Genomic DNA, 18288 nt, shown 5'->3' with positions numbered 1-18288 from the left:
TACAACCGACTCAGGGGTTCTGTTCCTGCTTATTGTTCAATGTCTCCCTCTAGCTGGGCGTCTCAGAAGAATAAGGATTAAATCATTGAAGCTTGAACGCTTTCTCAGAATAAGCGGTGGGGGGAAAAAAAAAGTTTTATTTAACTATTTATTTACAGAAATCATACTCGGTGGAATCTCACAGATAGTTGTGAATTACAGGCTTCAAAGAGATTTCGCAAGTTTTGTTTTTGAATTCAATGGGATATTTACATTCTGATTTTGGGGAAAAAACTTTTTTTTAATGATCACGTCTTTTGGATATGACTAAATGTCTATTATTTATCATATAAGGTATATAATAAAAAAAAATAATCTAGTGTTAAGTATTAGCACGTATTTATAGAACAGCCTTGAAGATAACGTTGAAAATATTTCTGTCTGATGTTTCCCGTAAAAGTTTTTTTTTAACTTTGGGAATGATCGATTTTGATAAGCGTATGATATGCGAGGGGATACAGTTAAAATCAGCATTTCCCAAATCCCCTCCCCATGGAATGTCACCGCTCCTCTTCTCATTGGTTGTAGAGAGGAGGAATCAGTTTTCACCCAAGCTGAGAAGAAGAAGGTTCCCTTCTGCCTTTAAACGGTCCCTTGCTTTGGGGACAGCTGGGTCGTAGCTGGGGAGAACTAAACAATCTTTGACCTACTTACAGACAATGTTATTATCTCCAAGAAGCCCAAGGTTCGGAACTTAAGATCAAAGGAATATCATCGCCTTTGGATAAGACTCTTTACTTTGTTCCGATAGACTATGTCCCAGTATTCACACAATTACCTTCTAGTTCCTATCCCGGAATACCCTCTTGTGGACTGCGATCCGAACAGGAACATCAAGATTGTGGTTCTTGGAGGTAGCGGAGTTGGAAAAACAGGTAAGAGTGCTGCAAACTGTAAGAAGAACATGCATTTTCATATTCTTCTTGAGTTCTTTTGTTACGCAAGAAGACAATGGTTTCCTAAATAACCTGGCATTGTTTCTATGTTTAAAAAAAGATTCAAGATACAATTCTGTAACATATTTGGTAAGGATTATAAACCGACACTGTATCCTGCAGTGTGGCATTATAGTTTGGGGCTTTCCTACTGCCAATAATCTGCATCAATGTCAGTAAATACATTTTCATATAAAATATATTATATATATATATATATATATATATATATATATATACGTAAATTTTAAACAATTGTTGCCGGGTTAAACATATTTTGTCGCATCTGGTTAATTCTTTTTAAGACATTTGAAACGTAGTAGGTGCCAGAAAAGTCTTTACTATTCGTAGAAATGTTAAAGTCCATAGTATATAATAATGTAACTGTTAACATATTACATCGTAATTTGTTAATGGGCAGTTATTCTGTACGTAAGTAAAATTCTAGGTGCCTTTTTGGGTGTTTCTGTCTAAATGATTATTATTTATTGTTTTATATAGCGCCATCAAATTCCATAGCGCTGTGAATTGGAATCTAATGCGATTTTGTCATTTTTCTTATCTATAGTAGATGTCTCGTTAATTGTTGTCATACTACTCCCATAACCCTTAGCCAGGAAACAAAGCAGTTTGGACGCAGCTATTGTTCTATGAGCTAGAAAGCAAACTACTGTCAACTCTTACTGCTAAACGTAATATGATTAAGTGTTGTAAATAATGCCGACTGCTGCATGATACATATTTAAATACCCCCCCACCCCACATTTGTGGAGTCAGCTTTCCTAAAATTAGAATCAGCGCTACGGAATATGATGGAGCTATATGAAACAAAAGATAATAATAATACTAATAAAGAGGCAAACTCTTTAATGTGTCTCGGCATTAAAGCCTCCTGGATCAGGATATTTATAGGCATAGGGAGAACTATACAATGAGCGTTATTCATTCATTCAAGTATCCAATAGGACATGTCTGTAATAGGGCCTAACAAACATCTACATTATGTTACTTAGTTCATTTTAAACCAACTTAATTAGTTATAGTTGAATGTTATTCATTTTGTCCATCATCACTATACACAGCTGGTAAGAATATCTGCCTGGCGCCCACTGTTATATGAATTAATAACGTATATTTAACCTTTGTTTGTATCGATATATAATAATATTTTATAGGTGTAATAGACTGATTGGGTGTGTTTTTTGCCGCAACCAAAACAAAAATAACCAAATAAATATTTGTCCAAATATATTTTTCTCACACTACCTATGAAGAAACCTCATTATGATAAGCGCCATTGTGCAAACCTGGCCATGGTATCAGCGATGAGGACAAATATCAAGAAAATGATGATGTCATCATGACTTCTCCATGCGCAGATAGTGATTAGCGAACACTCAGGACCCACATGCACCAAAGATGTGCAGCTTACTTTGTGGAACAAAATGCTTCTACTAATTAGCCTTTCCCTGTGTGTTTTCCTAGCGCTGGTCGTCAGGTTTCTCACAAAGAGGTTTATCGGGGACTATGAAGCAAACACTGGTAAGTTGGAGCACAATGGCTCAGCATGGGCTTTGGAATGAAGCATAACTTCTGCATGTGCCTTTGGATTCAGGTCTGTCTTTCCTGTGCACTCGGAAAACCCGTTGGCATTCAGCGCTACGGAACTTGATGGCGCTATATAAAACAATAAATAATAATAATAATATAAAGGTAGTTAGCAAGCTCAGGCACTTCAGCTGGCTGGGTGAGGATTATGGGAGTTGCAATATAACAGGCTGTACACTGCCCATACTTAGATCTATGGGGCTCGATTCCATGACCCATGGTGTTAACACTAGTGAAAAATACATGGTTTGCAATAAAACTCATAGAAACCTAGAATTTGATATCAGATAAGACCCATTCAGTCCTTCCAATCTGCCTTTTCTGACCTTAATCAGTCCTTGGTCTTTGCTTTAATTTAGGATAACTGTATGTCTGTTCCATGCATGTTTAAATTCCCTCACTATATTAGCTTCTACCACTTCTGATGGGAGGCTGTTCCATTTATCTACAACCTTCTCAGTAAAGTTAAACATCCTTACATTACATTTAAACCTCTGACCCTCCGGTTTTAGGCTGTGGCCTTCTGTCACGGTTTAAAACCGGAACCCTTTGTACAAGCTTGCATAGAGAGCACGACCGTAAGCGATTTAATGGGGTGCGCAGAGAATTAGTGCAACGTAACTAGATACATTTTTAAATGTACATTCCAGACCATAAAAAAAAAACCTTTGTGACCAGGGAATGGGGGAGACAAACATTGATGGTAACCCCCTCCCCGAAGTTAGTTTCCTCCTCTGTTTTTCATTTCCTGAATTTTCTTTTTATGGATCGTATTTACATAATCGTAAAACACAGGCCGAGGAATTTCATTTGTTGGCATATTGAGTAATGTATGCTGATATGTACGTCCGTTATATATACCATATGTAATTTCATGCAAACGTGCCCTGGGTTGTATTGTTCCAAGATGCAGGGGCGGGCTGGGCCAGGGGGCAGGGGGGCAATTGCCCCCCAGGCCGCCCGAAATCTAATCTAAACGGCCGCTGGGTGCTGATGCTGCCGGCCGGAGCTACTTTAATACTTTTGTATGGTGGGCTGATTCGTGGCACAACGGGCCACTTCACTTGACTTGCCCCCCAGGCCTTAGGCTGCCAGCCCTCCCCTGCCAAGATGTATCCTTGTGTATACAAAAATACTTTTAACGCACCACACAATGGTGGCATAAACACTCTGCGCATGGACAGTTTAAACTTTTCAACGCCAACACATGGTCTGTACCATAAAAAAGAAGCCACAGTGCTATTCCTATGGTAACGTATATACCATTGATGCAGGGTTTTGTTTTTACCACATCCACAGTACATAAGGGTGGCTTCTTATCCAAACACACAGATATATTATTATTATTTATTGTTTTATATAGCACCATCAAATTCCGTAGCGCTGTACAATGGGTAGACAGGACATAACAAGTAGTATATAACATAACAAATTGACTAACAGAGACAACAGGTGAGGAGGGCCCTGCTCAAACGAGCTTACAATCTAGAGGACATGTATGTATACACACCGATCAGCCATTACATTATGACCGCTGATAGGTGAATAACACTGATCATCTCGTTATCATGACACCTGTCAGTAAGTGGGATATATCAGGCAGCAAGTGAACATTTCATCCTGAAAGTTGATGTGTTAGAAGCAGGAAAAATGGGCAAGTGGAAGAATCTGATCGACTTTGACAAGAGCCAAATTGTGATGGCTAGACGACTGTGTCAGATCATCTCCAAAACTGCAACTCTTGTGGGGTGTTCCCGGTCTGCAGTGGTCAGTGGTATCAAAAGTGGTCCAAGGAAGAAAAAGCAGTGAACAAGCAACAGGGTCATGAGTGGCCAAGGATCCTTAATGCACATAGGGGGCTAAGGCTGGCCCGTGTGGCCCGTGTCTAACAGAGGAGCTACTGTAGCTCAGATTGCTGAAAATGTTAATGCTGGTTCTGATAGAAAGTTATCAGAACACACAGTGCATCGCAGTTTGTTGCATATGGGGCTGCATATCCACAGACGCCCAGTCAGGGTGCCCATGCTGACCCCTGTCCACTGCCAAAAGCGCCTACAATGGGCACGTGAACATAAGAACTGGACCACAGAGCAATGGAAGAAGGTGGCCTGGTCTGATGAATCACATTTTCTTTTACATCACGTGGAAGACTGGCTGCGTGTGCATTGCTAACCTGGAGAACACATGGCACCAGGATGCATCCATGTAGGCCCCACCTCCCAACTTAAAGGATCTGCTGGTATTGTCTTGGTGGCAGATATCACAGCTCACCCTCAGACGTATAGTGGAGTCCATGCCTTGACGGGTCAGGGCTGTTTTGAGGCAAAAGGGGGACCTACACAATAGTAGGCAGTTGTTTATGGCGGATCGGTCTCTCTCTCTCTCTCTCTCTCTCTCTCTCTCTCTCTCTCTCTCTATATATATATATACTCACTGGCCACTTTATTAGGTACACCTGTTCAATTACTTGTTAATACAAATAGTTCATTAGCCAATCACATGGCAGCAACTCAATGCATTTAGGCATGTAGACTGTAAGGACTTACCTATCCAGCAGCCGCGTCCCACGCCGTCCGGCAGCCTCCTACCCGGCTGGAGAGCCAAAACGAACTGATCGCGGGGCGCGGTCACGTGATCACGGCACTTCTACCCGGCTTGCCTGACCTTGTTCTCTGTCTGCTGATTTTGTGCTGTCGTACCTGTTATTTGCTGGTTTTCTTAGCCAGTTTTTCTCCTGTGTCCAGCTGTGTCATTCTCTGCTCCTGGGATCCTCTCATCTCACCGTTACATAGACGTGGTCAGGACAACTTGCTAAAGTTCAAACTGAGCAGCAGAATGAACAGTAATGGATTGGAACAATAAAATCAGTCCCTTTAATACTGTAAATTCTAAATTATTTAAAGTCTTAAATGGTTGTAGGTTTTTAAATGCTAAATTGTAGTTTCTAGGAGGAGCCCCATTGAATAGGTGTTTATATGGAATACTACAAATGTAATCTCGATTTGTGCGATAAGAAAAAATTGCAGTCTTTTATGGATTGCTGCCATGCTATTTATCAAAATTTGAAAACCTAGTTTTGTTTACGCAGCAAACTGTTGAATTCATCTAAATATGTGTGACATGTGTCTGAATTATTGCACAGAAAGAATTTATGTATAAGAATTCTGTATCTGAGGAGTTCTTTATGATTACAAATCCTGTGTTAGAGAGCGATGTTTATGAGTGTTTTCATTATTCCACAGGAGCCTTATATTCAAGAAAGGTTACAATCGATGGCGAACAAATCTCTCTCCAGGTGCAGGACACACCTTTTGTCTCAATGGAGGTAACGTTTAATATGTACATCTTTATATATGGACAGTACCAAATCATTTTTACATTTGTATTTGAGGATATAATAATTAGTTTCGGGGCACCTGCTTTGTGATATTCCCATTCATACTCCAGTGACCTTACATAATGGGCACCATATGTCCAATATTTGATAGATTAGGAGTAAAAATTGACCTGGGCATTAGCCTTAAGTAGTGCATTGATGTGTCAGCCATGTATGACATCAGGTTGGGGCGCAACATCACCAATTTTCAGTGTGCTTACCCATGGCAACTTACCCCAGGTTACCTGAAGAGGGACTTATGTTGCCCTCAACCTAGGCTCAAGCCTATTCAGAAGACAAATTTTTTCTGCTGGTTATTGTGGAAAGATGTCTTGAAGATCTTTGCTTTTTGTAGGGGATACTGATTGGGTCTACTATTCATAATACTTTTCATAATTAAAAGCAAATAGACCAAGTATGGCCTGCAACTCTTCTCTATCATCTTTAATTAGGGGGACTGCTGGTTAAGGGCTCAGGAGTGTCTCTTAAAATAAATATTTTACTTGTCTTAATCCAGTTCCAGAGTGGTGTGGTGATACCCTCAGAATTTCCATCTCTTATAATGTTCGCTGAAAGCGGAAAAAGTTCTACTTAAGATAATGTGTTCATTTGCTACACGTGAACAGTCTTAAATGTTTATCATTCAGGAGCTTTTATATCTGCTATTGAACCAGTGCATTCCCATCCGTCTAAATCCATAGTTAGAATGCGACATGATGTATCATCCATCCAAAAAATCATGTATAACCATAGAGAGTCATATTCTGGCACAGTGCTCAATTCACCAGAAGACCAGAAAATATGTAAACAAATGTTGTGAAATCAGTGTTTTGTTCTAGAGCAGCTCTGGTTTCGCATGGATAAATATGGCCCATTACTACATCAGATTAAGGTACGCCTTTGCAATCTAGTCGAAATGGGATGCGTTTTCTTGCTAAGGAACTCAATAATAAGTTTTGAGGGACAGCTCAGCCCCTTTCTCGGGGAAGAACACCAGGTTGCTGCACTGGACCTGGGTGAGTCCCATAAAAACACAATGTTTCAATGAATTACTCTGCTCAGACATCTCAAGTGAGATATGTTCCGCAAGTGGGGAAACTCTTAATCCCTCACAATCACGATAATTTGCAAAACACCTCTTCATTGTAGACCATTTCTCATCTAGGTGTCATTGGGTTATAGAATAAGTATATGGCCCATGACTTCCTAGTCAAAGGTGGCACTGCAATGGCACTATTCTTACATGCAGCATGTTTGAAAATATTCTTTTTCTTAAAAACCTAAATTAAGGAGACTTGCCAACTTCTAAACAAAGGACAGCAGCTCCTCCAGCTGCACAGGGATGCATTTTAAGAGAATTAAATCGGGAGTCATGTTTCTTAGAATTGCTTTCTCTGTATCATCCTAAATTAAAATAAAAGCACATTGACCAAAAAATATTTTTGATAGACTTGGAATGAGCCATTGGATATCTAGTTTATTTATACTGGTGGCCGGATTGAATATTTTAATGTTGATACTTGGTTAATATTTGAAAAGATAGTGGTGAAGTAAAACTAGGCAATTGCGTGGTACTAACAGGCACAACTTTATTTGAGGGACACTGAAACCCCAGGGGTCAGGTATAGAATGATTAAGTGAGTTCACATAGCACCATAGGCTTCGATTTAGTTAAACTCATTTTTTGTCAAATTTTAAGGTTAAACATCTCTACATGTAGTTAATAAATGTTGACTAATCAATCATTGAGCTATCTGTCCCAGCAGCTTAGCCAGAAAAGACTGATTCAACCAGCTTAAGCCTTGCCTCAATAGTATGGAGTATGGAAGGTTAACTAGGAGTATTGACATACCTGCCAAGTATTCTTGTTTAAAATAGACAGTCACTCTTTGGGATCCCAATCCCTTTCTCTCTCTCTCTTATCAAAGAGAACCTAAATTGCTAATCTTTAAATCTTGCAAATATTTCATGAGGACATACTGTAGATTCCTAGAGAGTGTTCTTGTGATACCAAAATTATTTTTTAAGGTGTCCTATGAGCAATGAACCAATATTATCTAATATAATTACCAAAAGAAATCTTCCTATTCACCATTTACCCAACAAGCACTGGAAGAAATGACACTGAATATTTTGGTCTCTTGAATATAGTTTTGTTTCAACAAAAAGTTGGGGCTTATGGAATTCAACAGTTAACATCTACTTAAAGAATAACTTTAAAACCACCAGCCACAAATAAAGAACCATAAATAAAGAAGCGTATTAACAGCTCAGTCTTCTTGTATCGCTGATACTCATCACAGAACAGCTTTCGATCCTTCGTCTTTAAGGCATTCTAGAAATCTGATGTACCTGAGACTGAATTACACTCACTGGTTTATTATATTTTTTCTATTCCCACGGCACAGTGAATTAGTTAGTTAAAGAACTAACTGTAATATGTCCGAGATTGGTGTGAGATAATGAAGTTAAACAAATTGTGACTTATAATGTTCAGTCTCTCTCTTTTATAGACTATGTGTTTTCTCTGCTTACTTTGCATTACTGGATTGGAGTAGGAGTGAACCCGAAAGTCATTCTGTTACAAATCAATCATCATAGCAATCAGTGGATAGGTCCTGCTGATTACTCTGCATTAGCAATTGTTTTCTTAAGTATATTATAGTTCATATTATGGCATGCCTCCCCGTGTATTAACCCAATTCCACCTTAATTATGTTCACAAAATACATATAATGAAAAAGTAAACAGAATTGTACGGAAAGGAATTTGGTTGTTTAACTATGATACTGGATTTCAAGAAGAATATGACTGGTCGGTACTAGGATTATATCACTTAATATAGTTTTAGGTGGTTGTCCTTGATAAAAGAAGAAAATGCAGTGACATGTGGATAAAACAGATCATATGTCTGCAGCAGAATATGAGATGCCTTCAAGTTTATGGAGTCACATATCATAAGAATGAGAGTGTTTAACTGCTGGATGACAGTTTCTACTATACACCATTGACATATATGCAGGGTAATATGTTAATTTGGTTCCTAATTCCGGTACTTAGATGTCATATGTTCCAGCTGTGCTAATGGCAGGGCTGGGGTATGTCAGAACCTGGCATAATTATTTCTGGTGCTACATGATTCCAAGGAACCGAGTAGACAATGGGCTTTAGGGACCGCAACACACAATTGTAGGATGTTCACCAACAGCATGGTTCAATCTTAAACGCCAATCGGATATTGGCCCTTGAAGATCAAGATTTACCCCAAACCGGAACAAATTTATTGATGTACATAAATAGCATTTACAACACTGTGAGAATGCAAACATTTATTTTGTATGATATAATTAGAGCATGAGTTAAAACAAATCCATTTATTTTTTACTGGTACGCCCTGTACTTTCTTCTTTAATAGCCCACTACGGCTCATGGATGTTCACACTGTTTACACATTGAAACATGAGTCTAAAAAATAATTCTCTCTTTCCTTTAGGATTGAGCCTCCAGAAGAGGCAGCACTCAGAGCTCTGCTTATCTAGAATGGTTTGGAAGGGTCAGAGGGCAGAGTCAGCGAGGGTTTATGAGTTGACCGGCATTGGTTGGGAATGTCACAAAGTGCCTGTGACATAGCAAGCACTAGTATTTAATGGGGGAAAGCTCCCTTACGTCATTGTTATGAGAATGGAAACATTATGTTCTCACGAGTAACTTGAAGCGCTGTAGTAGGAACAGCTGCTGACAGTCTGGAGGTTTTGGGAGTGTATCCTGTAGAGGAAATGGCCAAATTTGGACAATTTACACTTGGACCGACTGTGGCCTCCTTTCTGTGTCAACCATATGTGACCTGGAGGCACGTACATTTACATTCTCTGTTACTATTGTAATGTTTACACTGAAGGTCACTTCATTAGAAGGAAGAGGAGGTCACGGCCCTAAACAAGGAACCACTAAAGCACCACAGAACAGAATCTAAAAGGAATGCTGGATATGTTAATTTATGAGATCAGAGGGCACATAGATCTTTCAGAAGAATCTCTGAGAAATATTTGTTCGTTTTGGATATTTAATAGTCTAACTGCTAATATTATGTTTACAAACCCAAATGATGTATTATAGCCACATGGCATGTCTATGATGCCTCTCAATGTGCATTCTTAAGACCAGACTTTCTAGAAGTTTTTGAGATTAAGAAAGCTTCTTCTGGTTTGCTGTTTATCATTTGCAATATTCTCAATATTCCCGATTCTCAAATGTGGGAGATAGATGAAATTTCCTTATTTTCGCCGTGCATCTTGTAGTGTTTTTAAATGCCTTCTTGTTTCAGAAACCTTTATGATTCGAGAAGTGTGCATATCTAGTACCTATACATACCTGTTTAAATGTCAGCATTCGTTTTATTGCATGGAACGGTTCATTCATTCTAGATGTCTGGCCTGTTTCCAGAAGCTCTACAGTGGAAGGGGCATGGTTTCTTGATATCTTCAAGGGCAATTCTTCTGCCAAACGGACCCAAGTGAAGCCACACCATCCCATCCTGGAAATTCTATTTCTATATTCATCTGTTGTTCAATCGCTAGGGCTTATGATCTCCATGTATAGTATGTCTCCATATGAAATTGTTTTTCTTATTGGATAGAGTCCAGTTCCAGCATCAATTCTTTTTAATTAAAACATCAGAGGCTACAGACAAGAAAGCATGTGTACTTACATTGTGGGTCCCTCCAGATAGCTGTTGATCTAAGCAAAAACTGATGAACTACAATTCCCAGGATCCTCTGTCAGACTGTGCAAGTTGGCAGCTAATTGCTATTTTTTTGATATCAAGAACTGGTTTCTTAAGTAGAATAACATTCAAGGGCCTTAGACACTTAGCACAACCAAAAAGCAAACGTCATTGCTCGATGGTAGCAGACCGAAATGATGTCCAAAATCTTATATTTGCCTAAATTTAATATACACACCTTGCTATATTTCTGATTTCCTTGCTGCTCTACTGACAAAAATGTTCTAGTAATCTGTTATTCCTCGATATTTCCACTAAGCTTGCCACCATCCAACTTCAGAGCTTGACCTTTTGTTCTAGTGATGCTATTTTTTTGAAATATATGCTTCCTTTCTGTATAATTAATTATCAACAGAGAGGTTAATGCCTTTTTACAAAGACATTAACCTCTGGAGAGAGATATTATGAACAAACGATCTGAGTCATAATTTTCAAGCCAGGGCTTTTCCTGCTGGATGTGAGGTTTAACATTTTAATCCTAAACCCAAACAAAGCATTTAATGTCGTGCAATAGCTCATTCCTGATCAAGAGCAAACATAACTACTGACTCCAAACACAGAGCAAGCACATCCATCAACTAATAACATGGGAATCACACGCATGCTGAGCAGTGCATACCTCTTACAGCAATCACAAGAGCAATGATCGCAGGGGATTCAGAGTTACATTAAAAGCACTGATGTTATGGATCATGCATTTTCAATTAAAGGATCCATCTGGTCTCAGTAATCCCACTTTTCCATACATTCCATACCCATATAGATATGGGTAGCCTGTGTTTTGGAATAATTGAGAGCTATGTGATATCTATATAGAAATATAAGTATACTTATTCCCTGCAGAACGTAATGGGGGCACACACCCAGATATCCTATGCATTAAAGCTGCACCTGCAATACGTTCCTACACAGCCCATCCGTCTCACAGCTAGCGTGTTTAATCATAATTTATACCTTTTATTGAGTCAACATGGAAAAAAGAGATTTACATAATCTGTCAGGATCTTGGGTCATGAAGGTTTATGTGACTTTTTTTTTCTATGCTGGCCCAATAAAAAGTACCAAGGCTGCATTTTCTATTGTAGCAACATGGCTGTATTCATTTACCTTGTCCAAAATACAACCCTGCTTGAGATTTAACTTAATATAATGCAGCCCTGCTTGGGAAAGGGGGGGCACTTAACCCCTTCTTTACAGAGGACTCAAAACCTGTGACTTTTTCAACATTTTTAGATTATGTTATTTTAACTATAATTCTCCTTTTTAATTTTACATGTAGCCGCACAATGTATGTATTGCTTTTCCAAGGACAGATACTGCTTTGTTTTGTTTACATTTTCTAATATTTTACTATAATAATTCTCCCCAAACCGGTTCAGTTGACCAAAATACCATAACATATAATAATGTAAGTGTCTTGAATTTGAAAAAAAAAACCCAACATGCATTGGTTTTCTTTTCTATGTTTTTTTACGGCAGCACAAAATGGAACATGCCTGTTACCTATTCCAGATTTGTAATTTTCAAATTTTATTTTGTGAGGCCTGTCTCATTTGGGTACTTGCACCTCTGGCAGAGGGAGACATAACATTAAATGTTGTTGCTTTTTTTCTACCAACCTTTTCATGTTTGCACAGATTAGATGCAACTGCAGAGAAACCCACCAAACTGTATTCAATTTACAGAAATCCCTCGCATACGTAGGTTTTTTTAGTTGTTTTGGACATCATGGGGCATAATTTGCCTCTTCTATTTTTCAAATTTTATTTTGTGATACTTATGACTCTCAGGGACTCTTCAGCAGCTCACCACCTCAAAATATCCTCACAAAAGTATATATTTTTGGAGAGAAGACAACCCAGGATATTTTGCTAGGAGCATTTGGACACTTATCATGCAACCAGTTTGTCACCAATCCCTGACAAAAGGAGCCGTAACATTAATTGTTGTTGCTTTTTCACCATGCACTTGCCGTGAAACCCACCAAAATGTATTAAGCTGCATCTCCAGATTACAGAAATATTGTGAAAATACATTTTCACAAATATGTCAGCCGTTTGCTTTTCTTGTTGTAATTCACAGAGAGTCATGACATGAGAAAAAAAGGATGTTGGCACATTTTTCTTATTTTTGTGTTTTATTTGTGATTTATTCATTTAATTTGCAGGTGGGGTGGCTGGCTGTGCCATAATATCTGATCCCCTGCATATTAGCAGGGACCAGGCAGATTTTTTGCACTTTTATTTCATTTTAAATTTTTCTTTACTTCTCATGGCGTGGTGGCAGGCAGCAATTTGCCTGCTCCATCCAATGATTCTTTTTAATTATTAACTTTTCTGAGGCTGCTGATCAGGAAGGAGGTCTCGCATGATCACTTCCGACGTGGGGAGGATAAATGAGGCAGTCCCATGCATTGGAAACTGTAGATCACAGCAATCTTTTTTTTATTACTATGATTTTTAATTTATTTTTTAGTTCACTGTGGGGTCACACAATGTAACACCCCATTGCATTCCCGTCTCCTTGTGCATGTTCAAAATTTAGATAGGGCCCTTCTAAGCAGGTCCAGGTGGGAAAGGCCCTCTATGAACAATTCTGAACTGGCACGAGGAGACGGGAACCCTACAGGGCCGGGCCCTGTCGCAGTTAAATATCTATAAAAGGAAGGTTGCCGTCTTATGTAAACCATACTTTAGACATGGAGTGTGCCAATTCCTTGAGTCTACCAATAGCATGGGAATATACAACTGAATAGTGTAATTAAATAGACCCAAAACTGATAAACGACATGGTTTCAAAATAAAAAAAGATGGCACAATCTTATCTATTGATTTAACAGAGACAAAGTGTAACAGATTGAAACTGTTGCAGGGCATTATATCTGAAATGTCCATCAAAGTGCCTGATGGTGAAGAAAATAACCATCAGAGAAATCAAATTTGCACCAAGAACTTCACCGTGGGAACTACAACATGACTTTATTATGTTTTCCTAGCCTACGGGTTTGGAACAGAATTTGGGACGTATTGAAACCTCAAGACTTGTTTAATGTGCCAAAAATAGCCAGTTTATTTCTGAATAGGGACCAGACCCAGCCAAGGTGAAATGGACTAAAAAAAAGTCATGTTTTTAAATGCATGTCATGGATGTTTGTAGATTTGGCTACAGCATCAGAGACCATTAATTGATGTCCCTGAGAATGAACTGTTTTATACATGGCCATGCACCCTTGTACAGAAATCCAGAAAGGTCACACAAGTTAGAGCCATTTATATCCGCTTATGACCTGGAAGAGATTAGAGTCTGATGGAAACATCAGCAAATGTAAAGCCACACACAAGGAGAATGAAAATAAATACTACTGAAGCTTATTCACATTAAAGTAAAAATACTAAAGGTTTGCATTTCATATCCGACCAGTCTGGCCAGGCATTTCTGCAATATGTATACACATCATTGTGACATTCGGGATTGTAGAACACTGTGATACATTTATATCCAGCAAACATTTTGAGATCCTAGAAAAAAAGAGAAGTTAAGAGGAAAGATAGCTGCAGAGATTTGGGTTTTGAAAAGGCCGTGTTCCACCTAAAGAGGTCCTGGTACCAGAAATAACAGAATGCACAATGCATCAAAACAGTTATAAATCCCAGCTCTGATCCACCAGTTGAAGACATTGGGTGCTGGTCATCCTAAGAGGCCTGCGATTTACTGATGATGGTAACATCTTAAAATATTCTATCACTTACAAGGAGAGCTTCCAAAACTATTCTGGAAATGGGGCCAATATTCAGTTGCGCACTTCGCCTTCCATCAGCTTGTCTCTGAGGCTCTGTCCAATCTTGCTTAATAACTTGATGACATGTTGCTGCTTTGAGATTGTTGGCAATGGATTTCTCTACGAGTTGTGTCATGCTAATTGTATGTTCACAGCCTGTGAATGTAAATTCCAGCAGGATGGGATACGCAGATGCGCTTAATTCAATATTGGGTATTTAGTTATGCTCCAGTAAACCATGCCCCAATTCGCTGACCAAAAAAATGTGTTCAGTATATAACTATTATTTATAGGACATAGCGTTTTCCAATCTGAACGGTTTGCAATGAAGAGGAAGGGGACTTATACGTTAATGTATTGGGGGTGGTATGACAGGCTTTTAATGAATTATAGTTACAGTGTCAATCTCTCCGAAAACTGTAATCATAGCTGCTTGTTAGATTTAGGGGTGTAAGAGTAAATAATTTAAAGACAGTACGCGGTCTTGTAGCTGAACAGGGTCACAAATTGAACTGCTTATTTTACCAGCGAACAACTGCACATAAATAAATACATATGCTATTCTGGATTAATGAAAATTATTTTCCTTTTTAGCACTAAATTAATCTGACAAGATGTATTGCGTACCTCTTAGTTTAGGTATTCTTATACTTTATATGTTTGATTTTGTTTGTTTCTGTTTACCTTGAAAACACTTTATGGTTCTAAAGTTTCAATATAATTTTACATGAATAATAGCGATAGATCTCAGTTTAGTTAACTTTTGTGTGAGGGACAAGACGTTTGGGATACAGAGAGTAAAACTGGGGTTTCTGTCTTTAATATTTTTTTTTATCTCATTCGTAGGATGAAACGGACAACATCTCCTGCCAGGAGCAAATTAACCGGTCAATCTACTGGGCAGATGGTTTTGTGCTTGTCTTCTCAATCACTGATTATAACAGCTACCGGGCGATCAGGCCCCTATACCAGCATTTACGTAAAATCCACCCTAATACCAAGATTCCCCTTCTTCTGGTGGGAAATAAAGCTGACCTCCTGAGAGCCAGGCAAGTGGCATCCGAAGAGGGTCTTCAACTGGCCAATGAACTGAGCGGGACGTATGCAGAAGTATCTGCCCGGGAAAACTATGAGGGGGTTTACGGTGCTTTTTACCAGTTGTGTCAAGAGGTGGGAAAGATGATCTTTAGCTGCAATGGGGAGAAACGGAGGGGGCTTCATCTTGTCCGCCCCAGATCGCCTAACATGCAGGACTTGAAAAGACGTTTCAAACAGGTGTTGTCTTCTAAAGTGAAATCCACGACCACCGTCTGACCTTAACCACAGCCAAAAATGATCATTCATCAGAGCCTCATACAAATGCATTTTTATTATAAAACATTAGAAATGTTTTCTATTTGATACAAGCTGGGCTGGATATTACTTGTGCCATATTGCACCCATATGCACAACCAGTGTTGGGAACTATTCTTTTACTTTGTGGCAGCAGTTGGTGGAGCTTAGGGCATCCAATTTTGCATACTATTTTATTTATACTGTAGTTACAAGTTACACTTTTTTTGCTTCATTTTGTATTATTTGGCCCAAAGATGTGGATATTTGATAACTTCTAATACAAATCCTTGTTGTTTGCACATGAGCGAAATGGGCACAATATAACCCGGCAGTGTATTTGGTAAAATGAGACATCTGATAATATTTACAGTGCAGGAATGCACACCATGGTGGTATCCCTTGGTATACATGGCACTGTGTAGCATGGAGTTAATGGCCAACAGATGCTCTTCTGTAGAGAAAACATCCACCATAACACAAAAGCACATCGTAAAATGTACATAGAAGTGTATGACACCTGTATACAAATATAATTAACATGGTGATGATGATAATGATAGCAGAGGTTGGAAACCTAAAAAAATACATAGTGGAGCACTCAGCCAATGAGCCAAATCCAAGCATTTGGGGAGAGTTAGCAGGTATGCATTAGAGTTTAATAAATTTGCTTACTTGTTGATATTTCTGCCAACTCTTTTCACTCTTTTTCACTACCAGTCATATGTTTTTAGACAGGTAAACATCATGAAGGGCGTCCTGGTAGGATTCAATGAATCACATAGAATTATTTGTTTATACCAGACTTCCTATTCATCTGATGGATAGAACACCCACAGCACCCTTCATAGCCAAAACAATTGTTTGTAAATTTTAGTAACCACAACACTGCTTCATTGAACACAAATTGCCTAACAAATATAAATCAATGTAGGAAAAAAAACTAGATATGTGAGTCAAATGTTTTTTTTTTACACTGTAATGGAATGGGAGGTTTGAATAATTGTTCTTGACTCTCATGGAGTAAATATATAGGTTAGCCTCCTGGATGAGGTTAAGACTGTAAAATAAATGATTTAGATCTACAGGTTTATAGCAGGTACACTGTGTAAATGTTTTTTTAAAAAATGTGATCTATGAACAGTTTGTTCAGTGATATACTGCTCTAGCTGTATTGTGATGGCACTAAATGGGAACATAATACCGCTTTTTTGTATTTGCATTTTTTTATTAAATTACTAAATTGTAAAGAAATGCATGTTTACCGTCTTCATTTTCAATGCTCCTTTTCTATATGAATGTAGCAAAACAATTAGGAAGGTGAATTCAATGTATGTGTAATCTTAAAGGTGCTTTCCCCACAACCCTATCTCAGAAGGCAAGACATGTATAATGTTAAGTGTGTACAATAGCCCATTAGGCAAACAAGATTGAGCATATAAGCCTTTCATATTATGGTGGCTACCTTGCACAAATGTAAGAATGGTGTAAATATAGAATAAGCCACTATCATTATTTCTGGATGGGGTTTGGCCGTTCATAAATAATAGGGATGACATTCCTAAATACATATATAGTTATAAATGTGTTTCTTTGTGCATAGTAGGTGGAACTATAGTCATACTGCTCTCCTTATCTTAATTAAAAGCCAGCTCAGCTTGGCTCATCATGATGGTAGCACACAAGCCCAGCCAAGTCAGCGTAACAGCTTCCTCCTATTCTGCTTGCTATAAGACCAGCATCCAGGGAGTGAGTACTTACAAAGGACTTTTAATTGGTGGCGCTACGTAGGACTTTAAATTGTCCCTTGAAATACCCCTGGATTTCTCTTTTAATAACCTGATCAGCTTAGTATGCAAGTTTAATGGTCTCTGTGCTTAGAGGTACCTAGAAGTAAATCTATTCTTGGGTGGAACTCAGTTCTGTTCTAGTGTTAGAAAGAAACACAAGATAAATCTTTGGCAATAACCCGATATTCTCCATTATGGAGGGTTGAGTGATCTTTTCATTTTATTGATATTATTGAGGAATGTATAATAACATTGGAACTCAAACAAAGCACTTCATATATTATGATCAATTAAATCTTTATTCCAATATAATAAAACCCATATGGGGGGTGTACATCTTAAGAGTTTAAACTCATTCAGTATTTCCAAATAAAAAGACCAGGAACTTTATTGGGTATTATTGAGTGGTCTGACATTGAGTAAAAACACCTGTACTCTTCCTGCATTTCAGGTATGCATTTAGTGTATACAAAAGACGCATACTTTCAGTAGAGCAGACACATAGCTCCATGATTCAGTGAGAAGCAATTATGGAAATATTTTGCCAAGGACTGGCGTGCTTGGTACCTGGAAATATTAATACATGTAAATATTTGTAAACTCTTCAGAGTAGGGATTTCTTGTAAAATTTTTCTGGTTTTGTACTC

The 18288-nt window shown here is 38.3% G+C and overlaps 1 protein-coding gene across 1 annotated transcript; it reads left to right on the top strand.

Moving 5' to 3' along the window:
• The first annotated feature begins 643 nt into the window (after positions 1 to 643).
• LOC128503258 (ras-like protein family member 11A-like) lies at positions 644 to 16290 on the top strand. Its single transcript, XM_053473298.1, has 4 exons — positions 644 to 914; positions 2460 to 2516; positions 5825 to 5907; positions 15366 to 16290. Exons 1-4 carry the CDS (start codon positions 794 to 796, stop codon positions 15831 to 15833), a joined length of 729 nt encoding a protein of 242 aa, XP_053329273.1. The 5' UTR covers positions 644 to 793; the 3' UTR covers positions 15834 to 16290.
• The last annotated feature ends 1998 nt before the right edge of the window (positions 16291 to 18288 follow it).

The sequence above is a fragment of the Spea bombifrons genome, chromosome 8, assembly GCF_027358695.1.
Source record: "Spea bombifrons isolate aSpeBom1 chromosome 8, aSpeBom1.2.pri, whole genome shotgun sequence".
Lineage (NCBI taxonomy): Eukaryota > Metazoa > Chordata > Amphibia > Anura > Pelobatidae > Spea > Spea bombifrons.
The sequence above is the reverse complement of the archived record's forward strand: the minus strand, read 5'-3'. Positions and strand labels throughout refer to the sequence as shown.